This window comes from Microcaecilia unicolor, chromosome 4, assembly GCF_901765095.1.
Source record: "Microcaecilia unicolor chromosome 4, aMicUni1.1, whole genome shotgun sequence".
NCBI lineage: Eukaryota > Metazoa > Chordata > Amphibia > Gymnophiona > Siphonopidae > Microcaecilia > Microcaecilia unicolor.
In genome coordinates this window covers 67,887,825-67,908,089 of record NC_044034.1, presented here as the reverse complement: position 1 = coordinate 67,908,089, position 20,265 = coordinate 67,887,825, and the positions used below count along the sequence as shown (strand labels likewise).

The 20,265-nt window shown below is 41.3% G+C and overlaps 1 protein-coding gene across 3 annotated transcripts in view; it reads left to right on the top strand.

The window, feature by feature from the left end:
* The window catches only part of SPATA13 (spermatogenesis associated 13), a 126,747-nt gene that overhangs the window by 15,424 nt on the left and 91,058 nt on the right, over positions 1-20,265 (top strand). The window contains exon 1 of one of the 3 annotated variants that reach the window (XM_030200316.1): positions 15,475-15,605. The exons of the other annotated variants lie outside the window; for them this stretch is intronic. Within the exon in view, the coding sequence (XP_030056176.1) occupies positions 15,537-15,605 (69 nt within the window). The 5' untranslated portion in view covers positions 15,475-15,536. Of the gene's footprint in view, positions 1-15,474; positions 15,606-20,265 lie in introns of those variants that run through there. 3 annotated transcript variants of the gene reach the window in all.

Genomic DNA, 20,265 nt, shown 5'->3' with positions numbered 1-20,265 from the left:
GGAGCTTGCTCCGCCCCCTTTCTGATGTCACCCGGTTTTAATTGGTGCACCACCATTCAGAGTGTCACCGAAGGCGCGCTTCTTAGTATAGAGACTGGGAAGTTGCAACAAATGCTTTTTAAAATGTTTTAGTTTAGCTTATTTTGTTTAGCCTGTTTAGAATTGGGACTTCTAGTTCAAGGAAGTTCTACTGATTTAGGGGTCTTACGTTCATCCTTAACAACGATAGTGGGCAACCGACAAAAACACAGTAAGTGTTACTGTAAACCACACTTTTTAACAACCATCAATTTTATCGATTGCCTTTCTCATCCTCAATGTATACCGGAGGTTGTAATTGGTAACAGGCACAAAAAGAAATGTAGTCTTAATTCTAGAAATTATATAAACTTAAGATACATGCCGAAAAAACACTATCTACTTATCAGGATTTTATCGTTACAGAATGCTTATATTTTAATGCATGTGTGTGACCTGGATTGTCCATTGTTGGAAACAGGATACTGGGCTTGATGGACCTTCAGTCTGTCCCAGTATTGCAACACTTATGTACTTAAAGCAAGGTTGTCCTTTGTCCCCTTTATTGTTTAATATAGCATTAGATCCTCTTGCAATAGCTGGGAGGGGGCTGGGAATGTAAAAGGCGTACAGTGTGGTGGAGCTGCTTTTAAGCCGTTGGCTTTTGCAGATGATTTGTTGTTTTATTTGCATGCTCAGACTTGGCAAAGTTTGTTTCCTTTGATATTGGTTTTAAGATGAACTAGGGGAGGTCTACGTCTGTGCCCCTTAATTTCCATGTGCATAAGCAACATGTTAAGGATCTTCCTTTGTTGTGGGCTCCAAATAAGAAATGTTTGAAGATACGGTGTGGTAATACGGTAGAGAGTTCATTGGAGTATAATAGGAAGCTTTAATACAAATTGTTGATGATATTTTTGTGAAGTGGTCTCCAAGCACTTAAATGCTTCTGGGACATTAAGTTAGATTATGAAGGAGCAAAAGAGGCACTCAGGAAGGGCAAGGCCATAGAGGAGAGACTGAATTATTTGCCCCTGTTTTTATGGAAGAAGATGTAAGAGATCTACCTGTACCGGAAATGGTTTTCAAGGATGATGATGCAGAGGAACTGAAAGAAATCTCAGTGAACCTGGAAGACGTACTGAGTCAAATCAACAAATTAAAGAGTGATAAATCACCTGGACTGGATGGTATACACCCTAGGATACTGAAAGAACTCAAACATGAAATTGCTGATCCGTAATCTGTCGTTAAAATCATCCATACTACCCGAACCTCTCTTCCATGAGGTCTAATAATGCCATCAAGAATACTAGGAGGACATTCCAAAAATACTAGGAATAGGGGACACACAATGAAGCTATTAAGTAGTAAATTTAAAACAAATTAGAGAAAATATTTCTTCATTCAGCATGTAATTAAACTCTGGAATTTGTTGCCCTAGAAAGTGGTAAAAGCAGTTAGCAGGGTTTTTAAAAAGTGTGGATATCTTCCTAAAAGAAAAGTCCATACGCCGTTATTAAGATGGATTTGGTGAAAATCCACTGCTTATTTTTAGGAAAACAGCATAAAATCTATTTTTACTGTTTTGGGATCTTGCCAGTTACTTGTAACCTGGATTGGCCACTGTTGGCAACAAGATAATGGGCTTGAGGGCTTGATGGACCTTTGGTCTGTGCTGGTATGGTAACACTTATGTTCTTATATGGCTATTTTCAAAACAAAAAGATGGCCATTTTTGAACCAGAAAAACATCTATGTTCACCACTTGGTTTTTGGACATTTGGATTTAGATGTCGTATCGAAAATGTCCCTTATAACCACCTGACTTAACGGGACAAATCAGACCACATAAAACACAGTTCTGTCTTTATCCAGTTTCGCTTAAGTGGTTAAGTACTACTACTACTACTTAACATTTCTAGAGCGCTACAAGGGTTACGCAGCACTGTACAGATTAAGAAAAGGACAGTCCCTGTTCCAAGGAGCTTACAATCTAATGCACTTAACTGGATAAGAGATATCCAGCCGCATAAACCCAGATATTCAGTGCCAATGCCCTGACATGGCCCGGCATTGAATATCGGTGTATAATGCCAGCAGTGGCCAAAAATTACTGACTGCTGCCGGCTTAATATTTACTCCAGTGTTAGCAGAAGTTTTCAACCCTGCTTTCTCTCCTCAGGCACAGAACTGTTTTTGTAGCAAAACTAAGGGGTCCTTTTACTAAGCTGTGGGAAAAAGAACCCTGCGGTAGTGGCGGGACTGTTTTCCCCGCGCGCCAGGACCCTTTTTACCACAGTGGGTAAAAAAGCCCCCCCCCCCCTAAAAAAGTCATGCAGTAAGATAACCCTTTTACCGCATGGCCATGCGGTGGGGAGCACTTACCACCACCCATTGAGGTGGTGGTAAGGGCTCCTGCAGTAACCAGGCAGTACGCGGTGATGCCCAATTACCGCTGGGTTAGTGCCACACTAGAGAAAACATTTTTTCTGGAACACCAGAAGTTGTGCGCACTCCAGCCAGAGCTGCCACTGACAGCCATGTTGGGCAGGCAGTATTTTCGTTTTAGCGTGCGGTAAGCTTACCACCGCTTTGTAAAAGACCCCTTAACTGCATCCCTTTTATGAGCAGACTGGATGGATCAATTGGTCTTTTCAGCTATCATATTCTTTGATACTATGGGGCTCATTTTCAAAGCACTTAGACTTACAAAGTTCCATAGGTCTTCCCTCTCCCCCCATCAGTAAATCCTTACACATGTAAATTAGATTGGTTGGACAAGATTTATTCTTCACAGATGTAGAATAGTCCCTTCTTAGCACTTGTTTTATCTTCTAACTGTATATATAAAATGTATGGAAATCATTCCCAGGCTCCTTTCACCCATTTTGACAGAGAGTTATCACATATGCTCATTTCCAGTCTTCTGGGATCTCAAAGTATATCGCTAATGGATCTGTGATATCTGGGTGCCAATTATCATTGCCCACTAATGGCAGGTCTCTTCAATTATGTCTTTCCCTGTTTTAAGGTGCATCTGTACCACTGATGCTAAGTGATACAGTTGTCTGGTCCCTGAAGTAAAAAAGTAATTTAAAGCTTCTGCCTTCTCAGTGTCACGTATGTTTCATTTGCCTGTCCCATTCAGGGTGCCCTTGGGTTCTATGGTCACACTTTTTCCCCTTTTTTTGTATTATTTCCATCTTAGGTTTCCAGAATCAAAAATAAATGAAGCAGTTTGTTTTGAGTAAACTGCGAGCAGCAAGTTCCATGTTGGTTTCATGATAATTAGTCATAGTACAAACACACACTGAGGAAATTTTGTGTCACAGTGAGAGGAAGCGCCCCATTTCACGCTATTTTAGCAAACACAGAAGCTGTTAGAATTTTGACACATTGCATCAGCCATTCAGAAACATCCTCCTGATTTGGGCATTTCCTGGGCAAGAATCAGGTTTCCTTTAAATGCAACAACTTTTTCAACATTGCTCTTCTCACCCTCCTCCTCTTTTCTTCTGCCATCTGAGGTCAGTCACATTACAAACTGACCTGCTTGTGCCAAGGATTTTTCTCATGAGCAGATCAGGGCAATTATATTCACAGCTATATTTTGTAAAGTAATTTTTGGGCTTTTAAAGTGACACAGCTAATTGCACAGGTCCAGAGAAGCATCACTTTGGTGTAAGTCTAACTGTGTGTACACAATGATTGAGTGCCATGTATGCTAAGTATTTAGCCCTGCTGAGTATTCCATGTGGTGAAAGTTTGTTTAACCTCTCAAAAGTTTCTGCTAACTTCTGACAGCAACCCAGTCAGCATTAGTTAGCCTGTTTAGAGGAAATAAGAATTTCTAAATATGTGTTATTACCATTCATTTTTTTCTATTTTCTTAAGAACACTTTTATTAAAGGGTGCTAAGCCCTTAACACGGGGTTAGTGTATGAGAACAGGCTACTGCAAAATGTGTTAAAACATTTTGTGGTATTTTGTCTGTTATTGCACGGTAACCTGCGCGTTACTTATTTTTAAAATATAGTTTTTGGAGGGGGATGTCACGGACAAAAAGGGGATGTTCCTTTATTATCCAGGTACCATGTAATGATTAGCACATGCTAACTGGATAACGCAGAGTTAACGTGGGCACATTTACAGGCTTATTTTCGAAAGAGAAGGGCACCTATCTTCCGACACAAATCAGGAGATGGGCGTCCTCTCAGGGTTGCCCAAATCGGCATAATCAAAAGCCGATTTTGGGCGTCCTCAACTGCTTCCCGTCACAGGGACAACCAAAGTTCACAGGGGCGTGTTGGCACTGTAGCAAAGGCGGGACTGGGGCGTGATTAGGAGATGGGCGTCCTCGGCCGATAATGGAAAAAAGAAGGGCATCCCTGACGAGCATTTGGCGGACTTTACTTGGTCCATTTTTTTCTTGCGACTAAGCCGTGAAAAGGTGCTCAAACTGACCAGATGACCACTGGAGAGAATCGGGGTTGACCTCCCTGTACTCCCCCAGTGGTCACCAACCCCCCCCCCCACCCTAAAAATAAACTTTAAAACATTTTTTTGCCAGCCTCTATGCAAGCCTAAAATGTAATGCCCAGCTCCATGACAGCAGTATGCAGGTCTCTGGAGCAGTTTTAGTGGGTGCAGTGCTCTTCAGCCAGGCCGACCCAGGCCCATCCCCCCCCCCACCTGTTACACTTGTGTGGTAAATGTGAGCCCTCCAAAACCCACTGTACCCACATGTAGGTGCCCCCCTTCACCCCTTAAGGCTACGGTAGTGGTGTACAGTTGTGGGGAGTGGGTTTTGGGGGGCTCAGCACCCAAGGTAAGGGAACTATGCACCTGGGAACAATTTGTGAAGTCCACTGCAGTGCCCCCTAGGGTGCCCGGTTGGTGTCCTGGCATGTGAGGGGGACCAGTGCACTATGAATTCTGGCTCCTCCAATGACCAAAGAGCTTAGATTTGGTCGTTTTTGAGATGGGCGTACTCGGTTTCCATTAAGGCCGAAAACCGGGGATGACCATCTCTAAGGTCGACCTAAATGTTGAGATTTGGGCGTCCCTGACTGTATTGTTGAAACGAAAGATGGACGCCCATCTTGTTTCGATGATATGGGTTTCCCCGCCCCTTCGCTGGGACACCCTTAGAGATGGGCGCCCTTAAAGATGGGCGTCCCCGTCCGATTATGCCCCTCTTAGTGTCTCCAAAGTAGGATGTGGTAAGTGCTCCCCTGTTAACTGTATGCAGGTGCCACGCACCATTGACAACATTTGTTCACAATCTGCTGGGTTAAATCTGGGCTTAGTGCACAGGAAAGACCCTCGTTAAAACACATAAAGGGCAACATTCAGTAAATGGCACGCAAAATTGGGCACTAAAATAAATGATTGCTAAACACTATTCTATAAACGGTGCTCCAAGTTGGGCGCCATTTATTGAATAATGTTTAGCTCCGGGATCTGTGCCCAATGTTGGGCGTGAGGATTTACACCAGCTGAAACCTCGTGTAAATCTTCGCACTAAATTAGGCACAGATCTACTGAATTCTGTGTGCAAATTCTAGGAACATCCCTGACCCTCCCATGATCACGCCTCCTTTTCAGATCCACACAAAAAAATGTACGCTTGCATCTTTATAGAATACTGACTACAAAGATGCTGCATAAATTCAAATTGTTGCCAATGAGTGCCAATAATTTATTGTTAGCAAATTGAGTGCATGGCCAAATTTGTACATGCAGCTTTGAGCGCCATAATTAGAATTTACTAGTAAGCCCAGATTTTACTGCATTTTAGTGAATGACAGTATATTATGCTACTACAACTGAACACTTCAACGTACCTAATTTTGATTGGTTATGTTGGCTTGCTTATATCTCTAATATTATTATTATTAATCCATGGGGAATTCTACGCAAAAAAATGGAAAATTCTGCAAAATTCTACATACTTTATTTGTAATTTTTTTTGTGTAGAATTCCCCTATTATAAGGGCTGGTATCTCCCCCGGGCATAAAATATCAGTTTGCCATGCACTTTCATGGATCCCTCCAACCCATTCCCATGGCGCGCACACCCCTCCCCCATCCACCTCTTTTTTTCAGCCCCCCTCCCTGCACCCACACTCCATCCACCTTTCTTTCCAGCCCCCTTCCCTGCACCCACACTTCATTCACCTTTTATTACAGCCTCCTTCCTTGCACCAACACTCCATCTACATTTTTTCCAGACCCAGTCCCACACCCCTCCTCCACACTCACCGGTCCATCATGGTAGGAGGGGCAGAGAGGGGTTTTATGGCCATTAGGTTGTTCCTCCTCCCTTGTCCCAATGCAGACAATTTGAAAGTTACTCCTCTCCCCATAATCTTGCCAGAAGATATTAAACTTTGTTGCATGGCATAGAGTTAGCAGTGCATTATGGATGGTTTTCCTCAAAATGTAGAATATGCAATACAGTAATACATAGGCAAATTTCAGTGAGGATATCCTGTTTATTGATGGGTTCATCTTAACTGTCATTGTAATCTGCCTTGGGAAGCCTGGTGTTATAAAGATTGGAAGTAAAATTAAACTCTTCTTTCATTGAGGCATATGGAATTACACGCTCACCTCATCTCTTTTGTACAAATGGATTATTCTGTTTTGAGCATGTTTCAGGGGCATGTGGTTTTCATAAGCAAAATAATAAAAATAAATATTTTCTTTCATGCAGATCTCATTTGTTTAAATATAACTAAATGGACTGTAAGCCCCTAATGCAGCCATTGGTTTTCTTATATTTTGTCCTTGTGATGACTTGTACTGTGCCAAAACTAGAAATACAGTGAGACAGAATAATATAATTCAGTAATATCCAAAACTCATTAATTAACATAATTGTGTTCGCATTTGGGTAATAACTGAGAAAATGCTGCTGAAAAATGACTTAAAGAAGAAATAAATTATATCACAGAACAGGAAAATGTTGGTACATTTAGACTGACTGGACTTCTGCATGAAAGTAGCTTTTCCCTCATTATTGAATATCTCTCTTTTAAATAATACTAATAAACAATATTAAGTGCATTTTTATAATATACCACTGCATTCCACAAAATAAAAGGAGCAAGCTCCCACAAACCATCTTTCTCTTTTGATCTAGGCACAGGAAAACAAAGATTTTAAATGCTCCCAGGTTTCAACCTAATTCATGTTTGATGTGGAATATGAATGTCATAAGTAAATAGATAGAAACTCTAAATGTTGAGCACCTGATTTTCGTAACATGTCTGTTTTAGTGGTGCTGTACCAGGAGGAAAAAATTGTCCGCACGATTACAACACATGCTAGGGAGTCCCTATAACCAGCCCCTCCAAATGATACTGCTTACGATTTACAACAAATTACTACTCTACCTATGAAAGGTTATTCCATTATTATATTTCCTCTGTGTACATCCATATGCTGCAGAAGCTGGCAACAATAAAGAACGACAACATGGATGCAGCATCTCATAGGTTTGTTTGCTTTGTTTTGAGTGTATACAGAATGATGGCTGTGCAGGGAAGGGGAAACAGAAGTGGCTTCAACTTTCTGACTTCATGTCATCTCCTGTTCTCAATCAAACCTCCTTGAAATAATTGGCTTGAAAAAAGGGGGCAGGTGGGAGGAGAAGAGAGGAGATACTGGAACGGGGGGGGGGGGGGGGTGCTGACTCATAGTTTGCAGTGGGGCGCCAGAGTCCCTAGCACCGGCCCTGCCTCCACTGCATGCAATTCTCTCTTATGAATATTCATTGTGTACATCCTGAAAACCTGACTGGCTGGGGTGCCTCCAGGACCAGGTTTGGGAACCACTCTCTATTTCAGAAGAGGAATAAACATCTATATCCTAGCACATCAACATCAGGATTTACACCTGCTGCCAAGCATGTTTAGGTTTTGGCAAACTGCTCCAATTGAGCAGCACTGCACTGGAGGGATTAAAGAAAGTTGCTTTGTTAATTCCCCAGTGGTTTTTGTCCTCCTCCCCTAAAAAAGTCAAACTAGCAAGAGAAACCAGTCTCTGTGACACTATCAGGAAACTACATGTTTATATTTCTAAACTGGCAAAAGTAAACATGCATTTGCTGGTTTTCAACTCGTTGAAATTCTCTACTTTTATTTTCCCCCTAAAATGGATGTTTATGCTGCATGGCACACATTCGGTTTATGAACACCCATTTCTCCTGTATTTCAGAACTTGGGAACTAGTAGTAAGAAAGAAGACAAGGAGTAGACCTGCTATAGAAGAAGGGACAGTAGATAGGACAAAATTCAAACCATAACTGTAGTCAGTAGCTGTGACGTGGAAAGGCGGAAGCATGATTCCTAGAAACACTTAGGCCTAGATGCACAAAACTGTAATGACCCTTTAACGGCCGCTGAACGATGAAATTTCCCACCGTCTCATGCGTTAAGGGCCCTTTTCCGAAGCCGATAGCAGACAACGAAAACGGGATGCAAACGAGTCACTTTCAATTGAATATGAACAAATCGCAATGCACCAACCATACCGACGCTCACAACGATTCATTTACCGCAAAAGATTTAACGAGGAGTTGAAGCTGTTGTTCAGGCCACAGCTGTCAGACAAATCCATCGTAACATGTCAATGCACACAAAAATACACCCCAAAACAATTTAATCACCTAGGAACACTTATGGACCAAAAATTGTGGGAACCACATGTTACACGCCACACACCTTGGACAATAATAAAATGCAGCATAAAGGAACAATAACATGGCAGCACCTTCGAAGTACGAAAATGTGAAATGAAACAACAGGAGCATGGCTGCAAACTTATCATCTGTTTAGTAGGAAAACTACCCATAAAAAAGCAGAGTGCCTGAAACCACACGGTACACAGCGAAAGCAAAAAAAAAACATGTGGAAAACAACGCAATTTACTAAAAATCAAAATTTTAACTTTGTAAACGTCTTTCTATTGCCAGCACAGAGAGCAACACACAACAATCAAGTCGCAGCGCTCGGTAGTTGTGATTTTAAAAAGCTGCGACTCGACTATTACACGCCGTGGACGCACGCCTATGACGTTACATACACGTAGGTTAGCCACGTTGATCCGTGCGTATGCATTTCCGAACGGATTTCCGAAATTTTCATGCATCCGACTTCTGAGTACCGTTCCGAAATTTTCTACGGTGCGTTTTTCCTGCATTGCTCGTACTTTCGAAATCGGTAAGCAGTTTTATGTTTCGAGATTTTTTACGAAGGGTTAATGCATCTGGGCCATAAGGCAAAGAAGAGCTGCAGAGGCTTGTCCCAGTGGAGAGCTTCATTAAAGGAGTTCAACTTTGTTGCTTCAGTTTTAGCAGCTTGTGTGTCTACAGAATGAGCCTGATTACTGGAAGTACATTCTTTGTTGCGGGATTTATGGTTCCATACATCCAAGCGTTGCATTGATATTCAGATAAGAAGCTTAAGGCCCCTTTTACTAAACCACACTAGTGATTCCCGCACGGTAAATGTGACAAAGCCCATTCAAATTGGTCAATTCAACTAAGAAGCATTCTCAGATACGAGTTTCACATAGTTCCAGTTTTAAACAGGGCCTGAAATCATTTTTGTTACATATCAAAAAATATGCAACTGTAACTTCCGTTTGGTTATTTCTCGGGGATGTTGTCTGTCGCTGTGCTGCATTCTATGAAGCAACAGCATTTTGAAAGTAGTGTCTCTCCAGGGTAAAACATAGCTGAAAGAGCCCAGTGTTACACAATAATCTGAACTGGTTTTTATAGACCACATATATTTTGCAGGCATGAGATGATGATTTCTCTTCCTCCCACCACCCCAGCATATGTCTTTCTATCAGGTAATGTTCTACACATGCAGCAAAGCATTGCATAACCAGTGTGGACTGAAATTACTTAACTATTTTAGTTTTCTAGAAACTGGCAGGACTTTCCCTTTGGCTGTCTGCTTACCGGATATCACAAAGTGTGAGCTCAGAATGTAAATATAGTCTACGCGTCAAAGCAGTACCTAGATTTGAATGAAAATATACTTTGTTACCCTTATGGGATTGCTTACAGTTAAACTTGGCTTTGTATACATCTCATAACTGGCCAGCTAATTATTTGTTCAGGATCTTACCTCATTAGACTGAGATTTCATTGTATGATATGTATTTATTAAAAACCCTTCTGTTCCTGTTTACGACCGCAAAGGGTGCCCAAAATGGTTTACAATCAGCTCCTGAATGAATTGTTCAGAATTTTGTGTTTCATCACCTGTATTTTTTCACTGGAGGGTCACTTTAAATTATGGAGACTATGAGGCCAATATTCACAGCGATTTAAGTGGGCAGGAGTCTGTTCTGCCTTCTTAAATAGCTTCCCACCACTTAACGGGGATATTCCACGGTACTTACCCGGACAGTGTCACTGAATATCCCCTGAGACCACCCAAACAAAAAGTGGGCAGGTCAGGAGCAGCGCTGGGGAGGAGCCCCAGGTTAGAACAGATCAAGAGCTGTCCTAAATAAGGCCACTTAGCTTTGCATGTGCCGCCTATGCATATTGGGCTGGCGCCCACATAATTTTTTTTTCTTTAAAAATGAAAAGGCCCTGAGCACCCTCTTGCCCACTGGATAGTGTCCTATCTTTCCCTTCTCCCTACCCCAGCCCATATCGACCCCCCCCCCCCCCCCCACAAGACCCCACCCCCTCCAACCGTGAATGGCTTACCTACATCCCTGGTGATCCAGCGGGCTTGTTGGGGGCAGGAGCACAGCCCCCTCGCTCCTGCCCCTTGCGGTACCTCTGTGAAATGGCTGCAGCGACCTCTCTCAGCAGCTCGCACTATTTTGTGTAGAGGCTCAGTGAAGCTTCTCAATGTGCATACAGTCTTCATTAGATATCTGGAAGTCACGAATGACTTTCGCAAATTGGACAGACGGTGCTTTTTGCTAAACAGAGGCTTGACATCTTGGCTTCCAAGCCCACAGTTGCTAGATGACAGAAGGAGACTATCGCATCAGCATATTTGCTTGTGGGGAAGCAGGTTCCTCAGGCCTTGTGAGCTCATTCTACAAGGCATACAGCAACACCCTGGGTGGAGACTACCTTACTCTGTCCAGCGGATATTTACAAGGTAGCAATGTGATCGACGCTGCATACCTTTGCCAAGCAGTACAGGGTGGACGTTGCGGTACACTCAGAGGCCAGTTTTGGGGCTTTGGTCCTCAGGACGGTGACTAAGTGCAGGCCTAAACTAAATAGATAGTACCTGTAAGGCCACTGCAGTTCAGCACTACTACTTATATGGATAGCAGCACTGAGTCCTGGTGCTGGTGCTTAAATTAATGCAGTGGACCCATGTTATTCAAAATTCAGCCTTTGCTTGTAAATTAACTAGAAACGGGGAGAAGACTGACAGTCGCTCAAAAGCGCATGGTTCTGGATAAGGTATCTTTCAAAGATATCACCAAAACAGGGAAGATAGGGTATCCTGATAGTGAGGTTGCAAAAGAGACTGTAGTAGATCAGGTGTTTTTAAATAAAAATCAGACAAAAGATTGCAAATTAATACTGTCAAGTATTAAGCATGATGTAAATAGGAAAAACAAACATAGTTTGAAATGTCTATATGCGAATGCCAGGAGCCTAAGAAATAAGATGGGAGAGTTAGAATATATCGCACTAAATGAAAAATTAGATATAATAGGCATCTCTGAGACCTGAAGGAGGATAACCAGTGGGACACTGTCATACCGGGGTACAAATTATATCGTAGTGATAAGGTAGCTCGAATTGGTGGAGGGGTAGCATTGTTTATTAACGAGAGCCTTGAATCAAATAGATTGAAAATTCTGCAGGAAACAAAACACTTCTTCGAATCACTGTGGATTGAAATTCGATGTGTAAAGGGAACAAGGATAGTGATAGGAGTGTACTACCATCCGTCCACCTGGCCAGGATGAACAGACAGATGCAGAAATGTTAAAGGAAATTAGGGACGCAAACAGACTGGGCAACACAATAATAATGGGTGATTTCAATTACCCCAATATTTACTGGGTAAATGTAGCATCAGGACTCGCTAGGGAGGTAAAAATTCCTTGATGAAATCAAGGACAGCTTTATGGAGCAGCTGGTACAGGAGCTGACGAGAGAACGAAAAATTCTAGACCTAGTCCTTAGTGGAGCGCATGATCTGGTTCAGGAGGTAAAGGTTCTGGGGCCGCTTGATAACAGTGATCATAATATGATTGGATTTGATATTAGCTTTGAAGTAAGTATACATAGGAAATCAAATACATTAGCTTTTAACTTTAAAAAAAGGAGACTATGATAAAATGAGAAGAACAGTGAAAAAAAAACTTAGAGGAGCGGCTGCGAGGGTTCAAAAACATCATCCTGGAAGCCCAGGCCAAATACATTCTGCGTATTAATAAAGGAGGACTGAAGACCAAACGACATCCGGCGTGGTTAAGAAGTAAGGTGAAGGAAGCTATTAGAGCTAAAAAAAAAATCCTTCAGAAAATGGAAGAAGGAACCGACTGAAACTAATAAGAAACAGCATAAGGAATGTCAAGTCAAATGCAAAGCGCTAAAGGCTAAGAGGGACTTCGAAAAAAAGATTGCGTTGGAGGCAAAAACACATAGTAAAATTTATTTTAGGTATATTAAAAGCAGGAAGCCAGCAAAAGAATCGGTTGGATTGCTAGATGACTGAGGAGTAAAAGGGGCGATCAGGGAAGACAAAGCCGTAGCGGAGAAATTAAATGAATTCTTTGCTTCGGTCTTCACCGAGGAAGATTTGGGTGGGATTCCAGTGCCAGAAATGGTATTCGAAGATGACAAGTCAGAGAAACATAATGAATTCTCTGTAAACCTGGAGGATGTAATGGGGCAGTTCTACAAACTGAAGAGTAGCAAATCTCCTGGACCAGATGGTATTCATCCCAGAGTACTGATAGAACTGAAAAATGAGCTTGCGGAGCTATTGTTAGTAATATGTAATTTATCCTTAAAATCGAGCGTGGTACCGGAAGATTGGAGGGTGGCCAATGTAATGCCGATTTTTTAAAAAAGGTTCCATAGGAGATCTGGGAAATTATAGACCAGTGAGTCTGACGTCAGTGCCGGGCAAAATGGTAGAGACTATTATTAAGAACAAAATTACAGAGCATATTCAAAAGTATGGATTAATGAGACAAAGTCAACATGGATTTAGTGAAGGGAAATCTTGCCTCACCAATCTACCACATTTCTTTGAAGGGGTGAACAAACATGTGGATAAAGGTGAGCCAGTTGATATTGTGTATCTGGATTTTCAGAAGGCGTTTGACAGAGTACCTCATGAAAGACTCCAGAGGAAATTGGAGAGTCATGGGATAGAAGGTAGTGTTCTATTGTGGATTAAAAACTGGTTAAAAGAAAACAGAGAGTAGGGTTAAATGGTCAGTATTCTCAATGGAGAAGGGTAGTTAGTGGGGTTCCCCAGGGGTCTGTGCTGGGACCGCTGCTTTTTAACATATTTATAAATGACCTAGAGATGGGAGTAACTAGTGAGGCAATTAAATTTGCTGATGACACAAAGTTATTGAAAGTGGTTAAATCAAGAGAGGATTGTGAAAAATTACAAGAGAGGACCTTACGAGACTGGGAGACTGCGTGTCTAAATGGCAGATGACGTTTAATGTGAGCAAGTGCAAAGTGATGCATGTGGGAAAGAGGAACCCGAATTATAGCTACATCATGCAAGGCTCCACATTAGGAGTCACGGACCAAGAAAGGGATCTAGGTGTCACCATTGATGATACGTTGAAACCTTCTGCTCAGTGTGCTGCTGCGGCTAAGAAAGCAAATAGAATGTTAGATATTATTAGGAAAGGAATGGAAAACAAAAATGAGGATATTATAATGCCTTTGTATTGCTCCATGATACGACCGCACCTCGAATATTGTGTTCAGTTCTGGTCGCTGCATCTCAAAAAAGATATAGTGGAATTAGAAAAGGTGCAGAGAAGGGCGACAAAAATGATAAAGGGGATGGGACGATTTCCCTATGAGGAAAGGCTAAAGCGGCTAGAGCTCTTCAGCTTGGAGAAAAGGCGGCTGAGGGGAGATATGATAGAGGTCTATAAAATAATGAGTGGAGTTGAACGGGTAGATGTGAAGCGTCTGTTTACGCTGTCCAAAAATACTAGGACTAGAGGGCATGCGATGAAGCTACAATGTAGTAAATTTAAAATGAATCGGAGAAAATGTTTGTTCACTCAACATGTAATTAAACTCTGGAATTCGTTGCCAGAGAATGTGGTAAAGGCGGTTAGCTTAGCAGAGTTTAAAAAAGGTTTGGACGGCTTCCTAAAGGAAAAGTCCATAGACCATTATTAAATGGACTTGGGGAAAATCCACTATCTGGGATAAACAGTATAAAATGTTTTGTACTTTTTTGGGATCTTGCCAGGTATTTGTGACCTGGATTGGCCACTGTTGGAAACAGGATGCAGGGCTTGATGGACCTTTGATCTTTCCCAGTATGGCAATACTTATGTACTTATGTATTGTGGTTGTGGTACAGAACAGGTATAAATGTAAGTACATAAATACTCTGAGATAATTTTCAAAGCAACTACTGCTACCTCTTATCATTTCTATAGTGCTACTAGACGTATATTCACTTTGAAAATTTGCTAGAACCCAGATTTGTGTACTTTTTTATGCATGCATGAAGTTTATAAAATTAGCCATGTAGAAGACAATTCTGTCAAAGGGTGCCTACGTTTAGGCACCTAGAAGTTGTCTCCATAGTACCTATTCTGTAAAGGGAATAGGCACCTAATTTCCTTTATAGAACGCTAGCATACTTGCATATAAATGCTCATGCCTAGATTCCGGGGATACGCACATGACTTTAGTATTCTAGAAGTTATGCATGTAAGTGTGAACTCTGCCCATATGTATTCCCACTTGCAAACTACTTGCTATCAAAGATATGTGTGCACTTGAATAGCACACAATTGAATTATTGGCTGTTATGTGCATGTATGCCAGTATTCTGGTTATTTCATGTGTATTCACTGCAGAAATTGTAGTGCCTTATTTATAGAATTACTCCCTAAAAAGCTTAGGGCATTTTCAGGTAGCACCTCCCTGTTTAAGCAGTACTCTATCAGGTAGATCATTTAACTAGATTACAAAAAATACAGCAGATTAGTTGCTAGCATGACATGAGCGTGTAGAGCCTGTAAGAGCAGCAGCAGCACAGGGATTTGTCAGCCTAGGTATTGCAACAGTCTGTTGCCTAAGGTAAGCTTGGCTCGTTTCCTGTGATAATGTGCCCTATTGCTTAGGAGTTGACGTGTAGCAGAAGCTTGTCTGAGGCTGAAAGTACAAGGTCAAAGTACTATACGGTGCGAGCAGTCTTCCTGTGAACAGTTTGGTTGCAAATCTCCACTTACGTTTAGTGCGGCTACATTTTCAACCTCAGAAAAGGCACAAAAAGTGTATCAGTATGGGAACAATTAATCGTCTGTTGTTTCAGTGCTTGTGTGCAGCTCCATTCCCTGTGACGGATTCAAAGGTAGGTCATAAGCAGGATGGTTAATATATCATTTGATTAGGAATAGTTAATAAGAGAATTGTACCGCTGTTATTTTATTCTGCAAAATAGAATCAGCTGCAAACTAAAAAAAATATATCTGTATTCAGTGCCGTTTTATGGATAGGCAGTGGCTTTGAATGCATGTGTAAAATGCTTATTGCCATCAGCTATATGTATAGCAGCAATATTCAGTCACTATGGAGGTAATTTTATTAGAGGGCACCTACGTTTAGGCACCCTGATGCTGCATGCTGAGGACCTATTCTATTGGCTCCTGGGCACCCAGATGCTGTTACAGAATGCTAGCATAACCTGGTATTGGGGCTCCTAAATGCGGCAAGATCACACATAATTTATAATATTCTGAAAGTGGTGTGTATAGGTGGCAGGCACCGCCCATGCCTCTCCTGTGCTTTGCCCCAAAGGGTGTTAAGGGGGTGGTATTAAAACAAATACATTAGTTCATCAAAGTACTGTTATTAAAACACAACTCCACTTACCCCCAGATTCTATATAGGTTGCCCAAATTTGGATGTGCAGGACAGATATACATGCAAATTAATTAGCTAGCAAGCCATTAACAATTATTGACGTTAATTGGCACTAATTTGGATTTATAGGTGGATCCGCCTATGCACTATTCTGTAATGTTGCACACCCAAAGTGTCTTGTGCACAACCCATATGTGGCATGGGTGGGTCAGGGGCATTCCAGAACTTTTATTCCACACTTGATATACCATTTTTCTGTAGATATAGTCAAAGCAGTTTATATATACTATTTTTTGGAGTTGCACGCAGGAATCCATACTAAGCATTATTCTATAAAAGGCGCTCAGTGGATTTTTCCTGGCGACTAATTTTGAGTACTATTTTTCTGAATCTGACCCTAAAAGCTTTCCACCTGTCAGTTAATGATACATTAGAAACAGCTAGTGCGCATGTTGAAATCATGTTAAAGCACCTTGATAAACTAATCCTTTAGAGGTGGTATTGTGAACACATCACTAGGAAAAAAAAGTTGTTGCACATAGATTTCAGTTTAATGGGAAATGAAACACAATTTTGATTGGAGGAGGGGCGAACAGACCCACCTCCAGCTGTTTCCTCAAGCTTCTAGCTACTGCTGCTGTGTGCAGCAAATGTTGCTCAGGCTCACCGTGCTCCATTACCTATTTATCTAACTGAATACACACCACTCCCAACCTCAAAGGCCTGATGTAGTTTGCTATTACATTACAGTACGAATAAATGCAATCTCAGATAAATGGAAATAAAACAGCTAAAATCACTGTCAAAGAACTATGTACCACAACTGTCATTCAGCAGTTACAAAATTTTAAAGTTGACTAGTTCACTTATGATTTTTCTCTCCCACTTCATTAAGATCCATGGATCATAACATACATAGTAGAGTCACATTCACGGTTAATACTTAATTAAACCCGATTCAACAATGATGCTAACTGACATTATACTATCAATTTTAAGGTGTCTCTTCCCTTCCCTCCCTGAGATACTCTCATAGCGTATGGTATGATTGATATAAAATATGCACACTTCATTTTGATCTATCGTTGCCATTTTCGGGGCACAGACTATAGAAGTTTGCCCGGCACTGGCCTTATTTCCCAAGTACTGGAGTTGATGTTGAAGCTCACTCTAGCCCTTCCCTGGACAGCTGTTTAAGCTCCTTTTTATTTCAGTTTAGTTCTCTTTCCAGCTAGGGATCCTTTGTGTGTTTATGCCATGCATTTTTTAATTCCATTGCCATTTTTGTCTCCACCACATCCCCTGGGGGGCATTCCAGGCATCCACCACCCTATCCTTGAAAAAATACTTCCTGTTGTTTCTCCTAAGTTGACCCCTCCTGCAACCTCAATTTATGTCCTCTTGTTCTACCACTTCTCTGTCTCTAGAAAAGATTTGTTTGTATATTAATACCTTTCAAGTATTTAAACATCTGTATCATATCTTCCCTATCCTTCCTTTCCTCAAGTGTATACATACTCAGATCATCAAGTCTCCTCTCATACATCTTTTGGCACAAACCAAGTACTATTTTTGGCTCTTTTCTCTGAACTGCTTTTAATATTTTTGTGAGTGAGGCCTCACCAACAGTTTGTACAGGGGCATTAACACTTCCTATTTCTTCTGCTGGTTATACCTCTATCCATGCAGCCTAGCGTCTTTCTGGCTATGGCCACTGCCTTGTCAAATTATTTCGCTGTCTTGAGATCCTCCAGACACTGTCACACCAAGGTCCCTCTCCTGACCTATGCTTATCAGCCTCCCACCTCCTATCCCATTCATCTCCTTTGGATTTCTGCATCCCAAGTGCATCATTCTTGCATTAAATTTTAACTACTAGACAATCATTCTTCTGATATTTTTTTATAGCTCTCTTTTCATGTTTTCTGTTCCCTCTGGGGTGTCTACTCTGTTAGAAAATTTTGTGCCACCTGCAAAAAGGCAAACTTTTTTTTTTAATCCTTTGGCAATGCCGCTCACAAATATATTGAATAGAATTGGCCCCAGTACCAACCCCAGAGGCACTCCACTACTAATCTTTCTTTCTTGTGAGCAGATTCCATTTACCACCAACCTCTGTTGTCTTGTCAGTCAACCAGTTTCCAGTCCAGTTCACCACGGATTCTATCTTCAGCCCATTCAGCTTAAGCATGAGTCTCCTGTGGAGAAGTATATCAAAGGCTTTACTGAAATCTAAGTAGATTACATCTAATGCATGTCCTTTATTCAGTTCTCTGGCCACTCAGTCAAAGAAATTGATCAGATTCATTTGGCAAGATTTTCCTCTGGTAAAAACACATTGCCTCAGGTCTTGCAACCCACTGGATTCTAGAAAGCTCACTCTTCAGCAGCATCTCCATAATTTTTCCAGCCACTGGCCTGTAGTTTCCCACTTCCTCTTTGTCTCTGCTTTTGTAAAGAGGGACCATATTCATATCTCTAATCCCGTGGAACCTCTCCTGTCTCCAAGGATCTGTTAAATAATGGGTCGATATTCAAAGCGATTTAACTGGCCAGAAACAGCTCCTGGCCGGTTACATTGCTTGTTTGGGGCTAACCAGTTAGTGCCATTGAAAATGTCCTGTTAGTTCCTATCACAAAACCGGCTATTATGGGTGGGTTCTGGGGTGGAGTTAGCACGTGGCCTCTTAAGTGCCAATATTTAGCACTTAATCGGCCAAGATAACTTGCATAAATAGGACCGCATAGAAGTCAGTCCTGTCTTATTTGGTGCCTCGTAGCCAGTTAAGTGCTGAATATTGCACAACCAGCTATGCTTTAGCCGGTTCTACAAACCTAGAAATTTAGTGCCAAAACATAGACATTTCCAGGCATAATGCCAGCAGCAGTCAGCAAAACGCTGATTGCTGCCGGCTGTATATCGACTCCTAAATCTTTAAGAGGTCTTGCCAGGATTTCTATTAGTCCCCTCAATATTCTAAGATGTAGCACTTCTGGCCCCATAGCTTTGTCCACTTCAGTTTTTCAAGTTGTTCATAAGCACTTGCTTCCTGGATGGTGTGATATCTACTCTATTCCTATATATATCTTTGGCAGCCAACTGTGATCCTTCTCAAAGATTTTCCCGCTTTCTTATTTTCTGCATCCATGTACCACAAATATACCATAGTTTTCCTGTAGTCTTTTATGTTGTGGAACTGTGGATGAAAATTCTAAACCTGTAAATCTAGGGGCCCCCTTTACTAAGGTGCACTAGCATTTTTACAACGTTAGTGCACCTGTAGCACGGCTTAGTAAACAAGGTCCTAGATATGAGAATGGAAAATAAAAGCACATTTTATTAAATTTAAATCATCTTTGATGGTTTGGTTTTGTCTACGTCTTAATAAAATAAGTTGGTCAAAATCTGTGGAAAATGCATTTTTTCTGTGCTTAAATAATTCTTCAAACATGGACTTAAAAGAGGAAGGAAATGTGTATTTCTTCTTCCCTTTCTGTTGTTTCAGCTTTAAATATGTATTTATGGATCAATATGCAAGTGCCGTGATTTACCAGTGTTTCTTTTTCTACACCGGCTGTGGAGGTAAAAAAAAAATATCTGGATATTCAGTGCCACTATCTGAATAGTGCAGTCAGCAGCAGAACTTATCTGGTTATATTTAGTCTGCTAGCTGGATAAATTCTGGGACCACTCTGAATCTGCCCACACTCTGCCCCAGCACTATCTGCAGAATGCCGAAGTGGTCTGGAGGGATTTTCAGCAGCACTATGAATATCAGGTCAGTCAGCAGCAGCAGTTATGCAGATAGCAGGTTCTGCTATCTGGGTAACTGATGTTAAATATTGAACCATTCCTGAAATATCAATAACACTTAAATGTACTTTTCTCTCCTTTACTACATTTAGTTATATGGTAACCCTTTTGCAGGTTTACGTAAACTCTCTGTAGACGTATTTATTTTGTTAAGTGTGCATTTGTAAACTGGATTGAGCATTTTGTTAAGGTTCAGGGAAGCAGAGGTCAGTCTTCAAAACCATTCCCATGAGTAAAGAAGACTGTTACCGTCAAAAATGGTCAGCTAAAAGTCGCCATATTGTTCTGTAGTGTACCTAATTTATCTGCATTTAGGGTGCCACTTACTAATAGT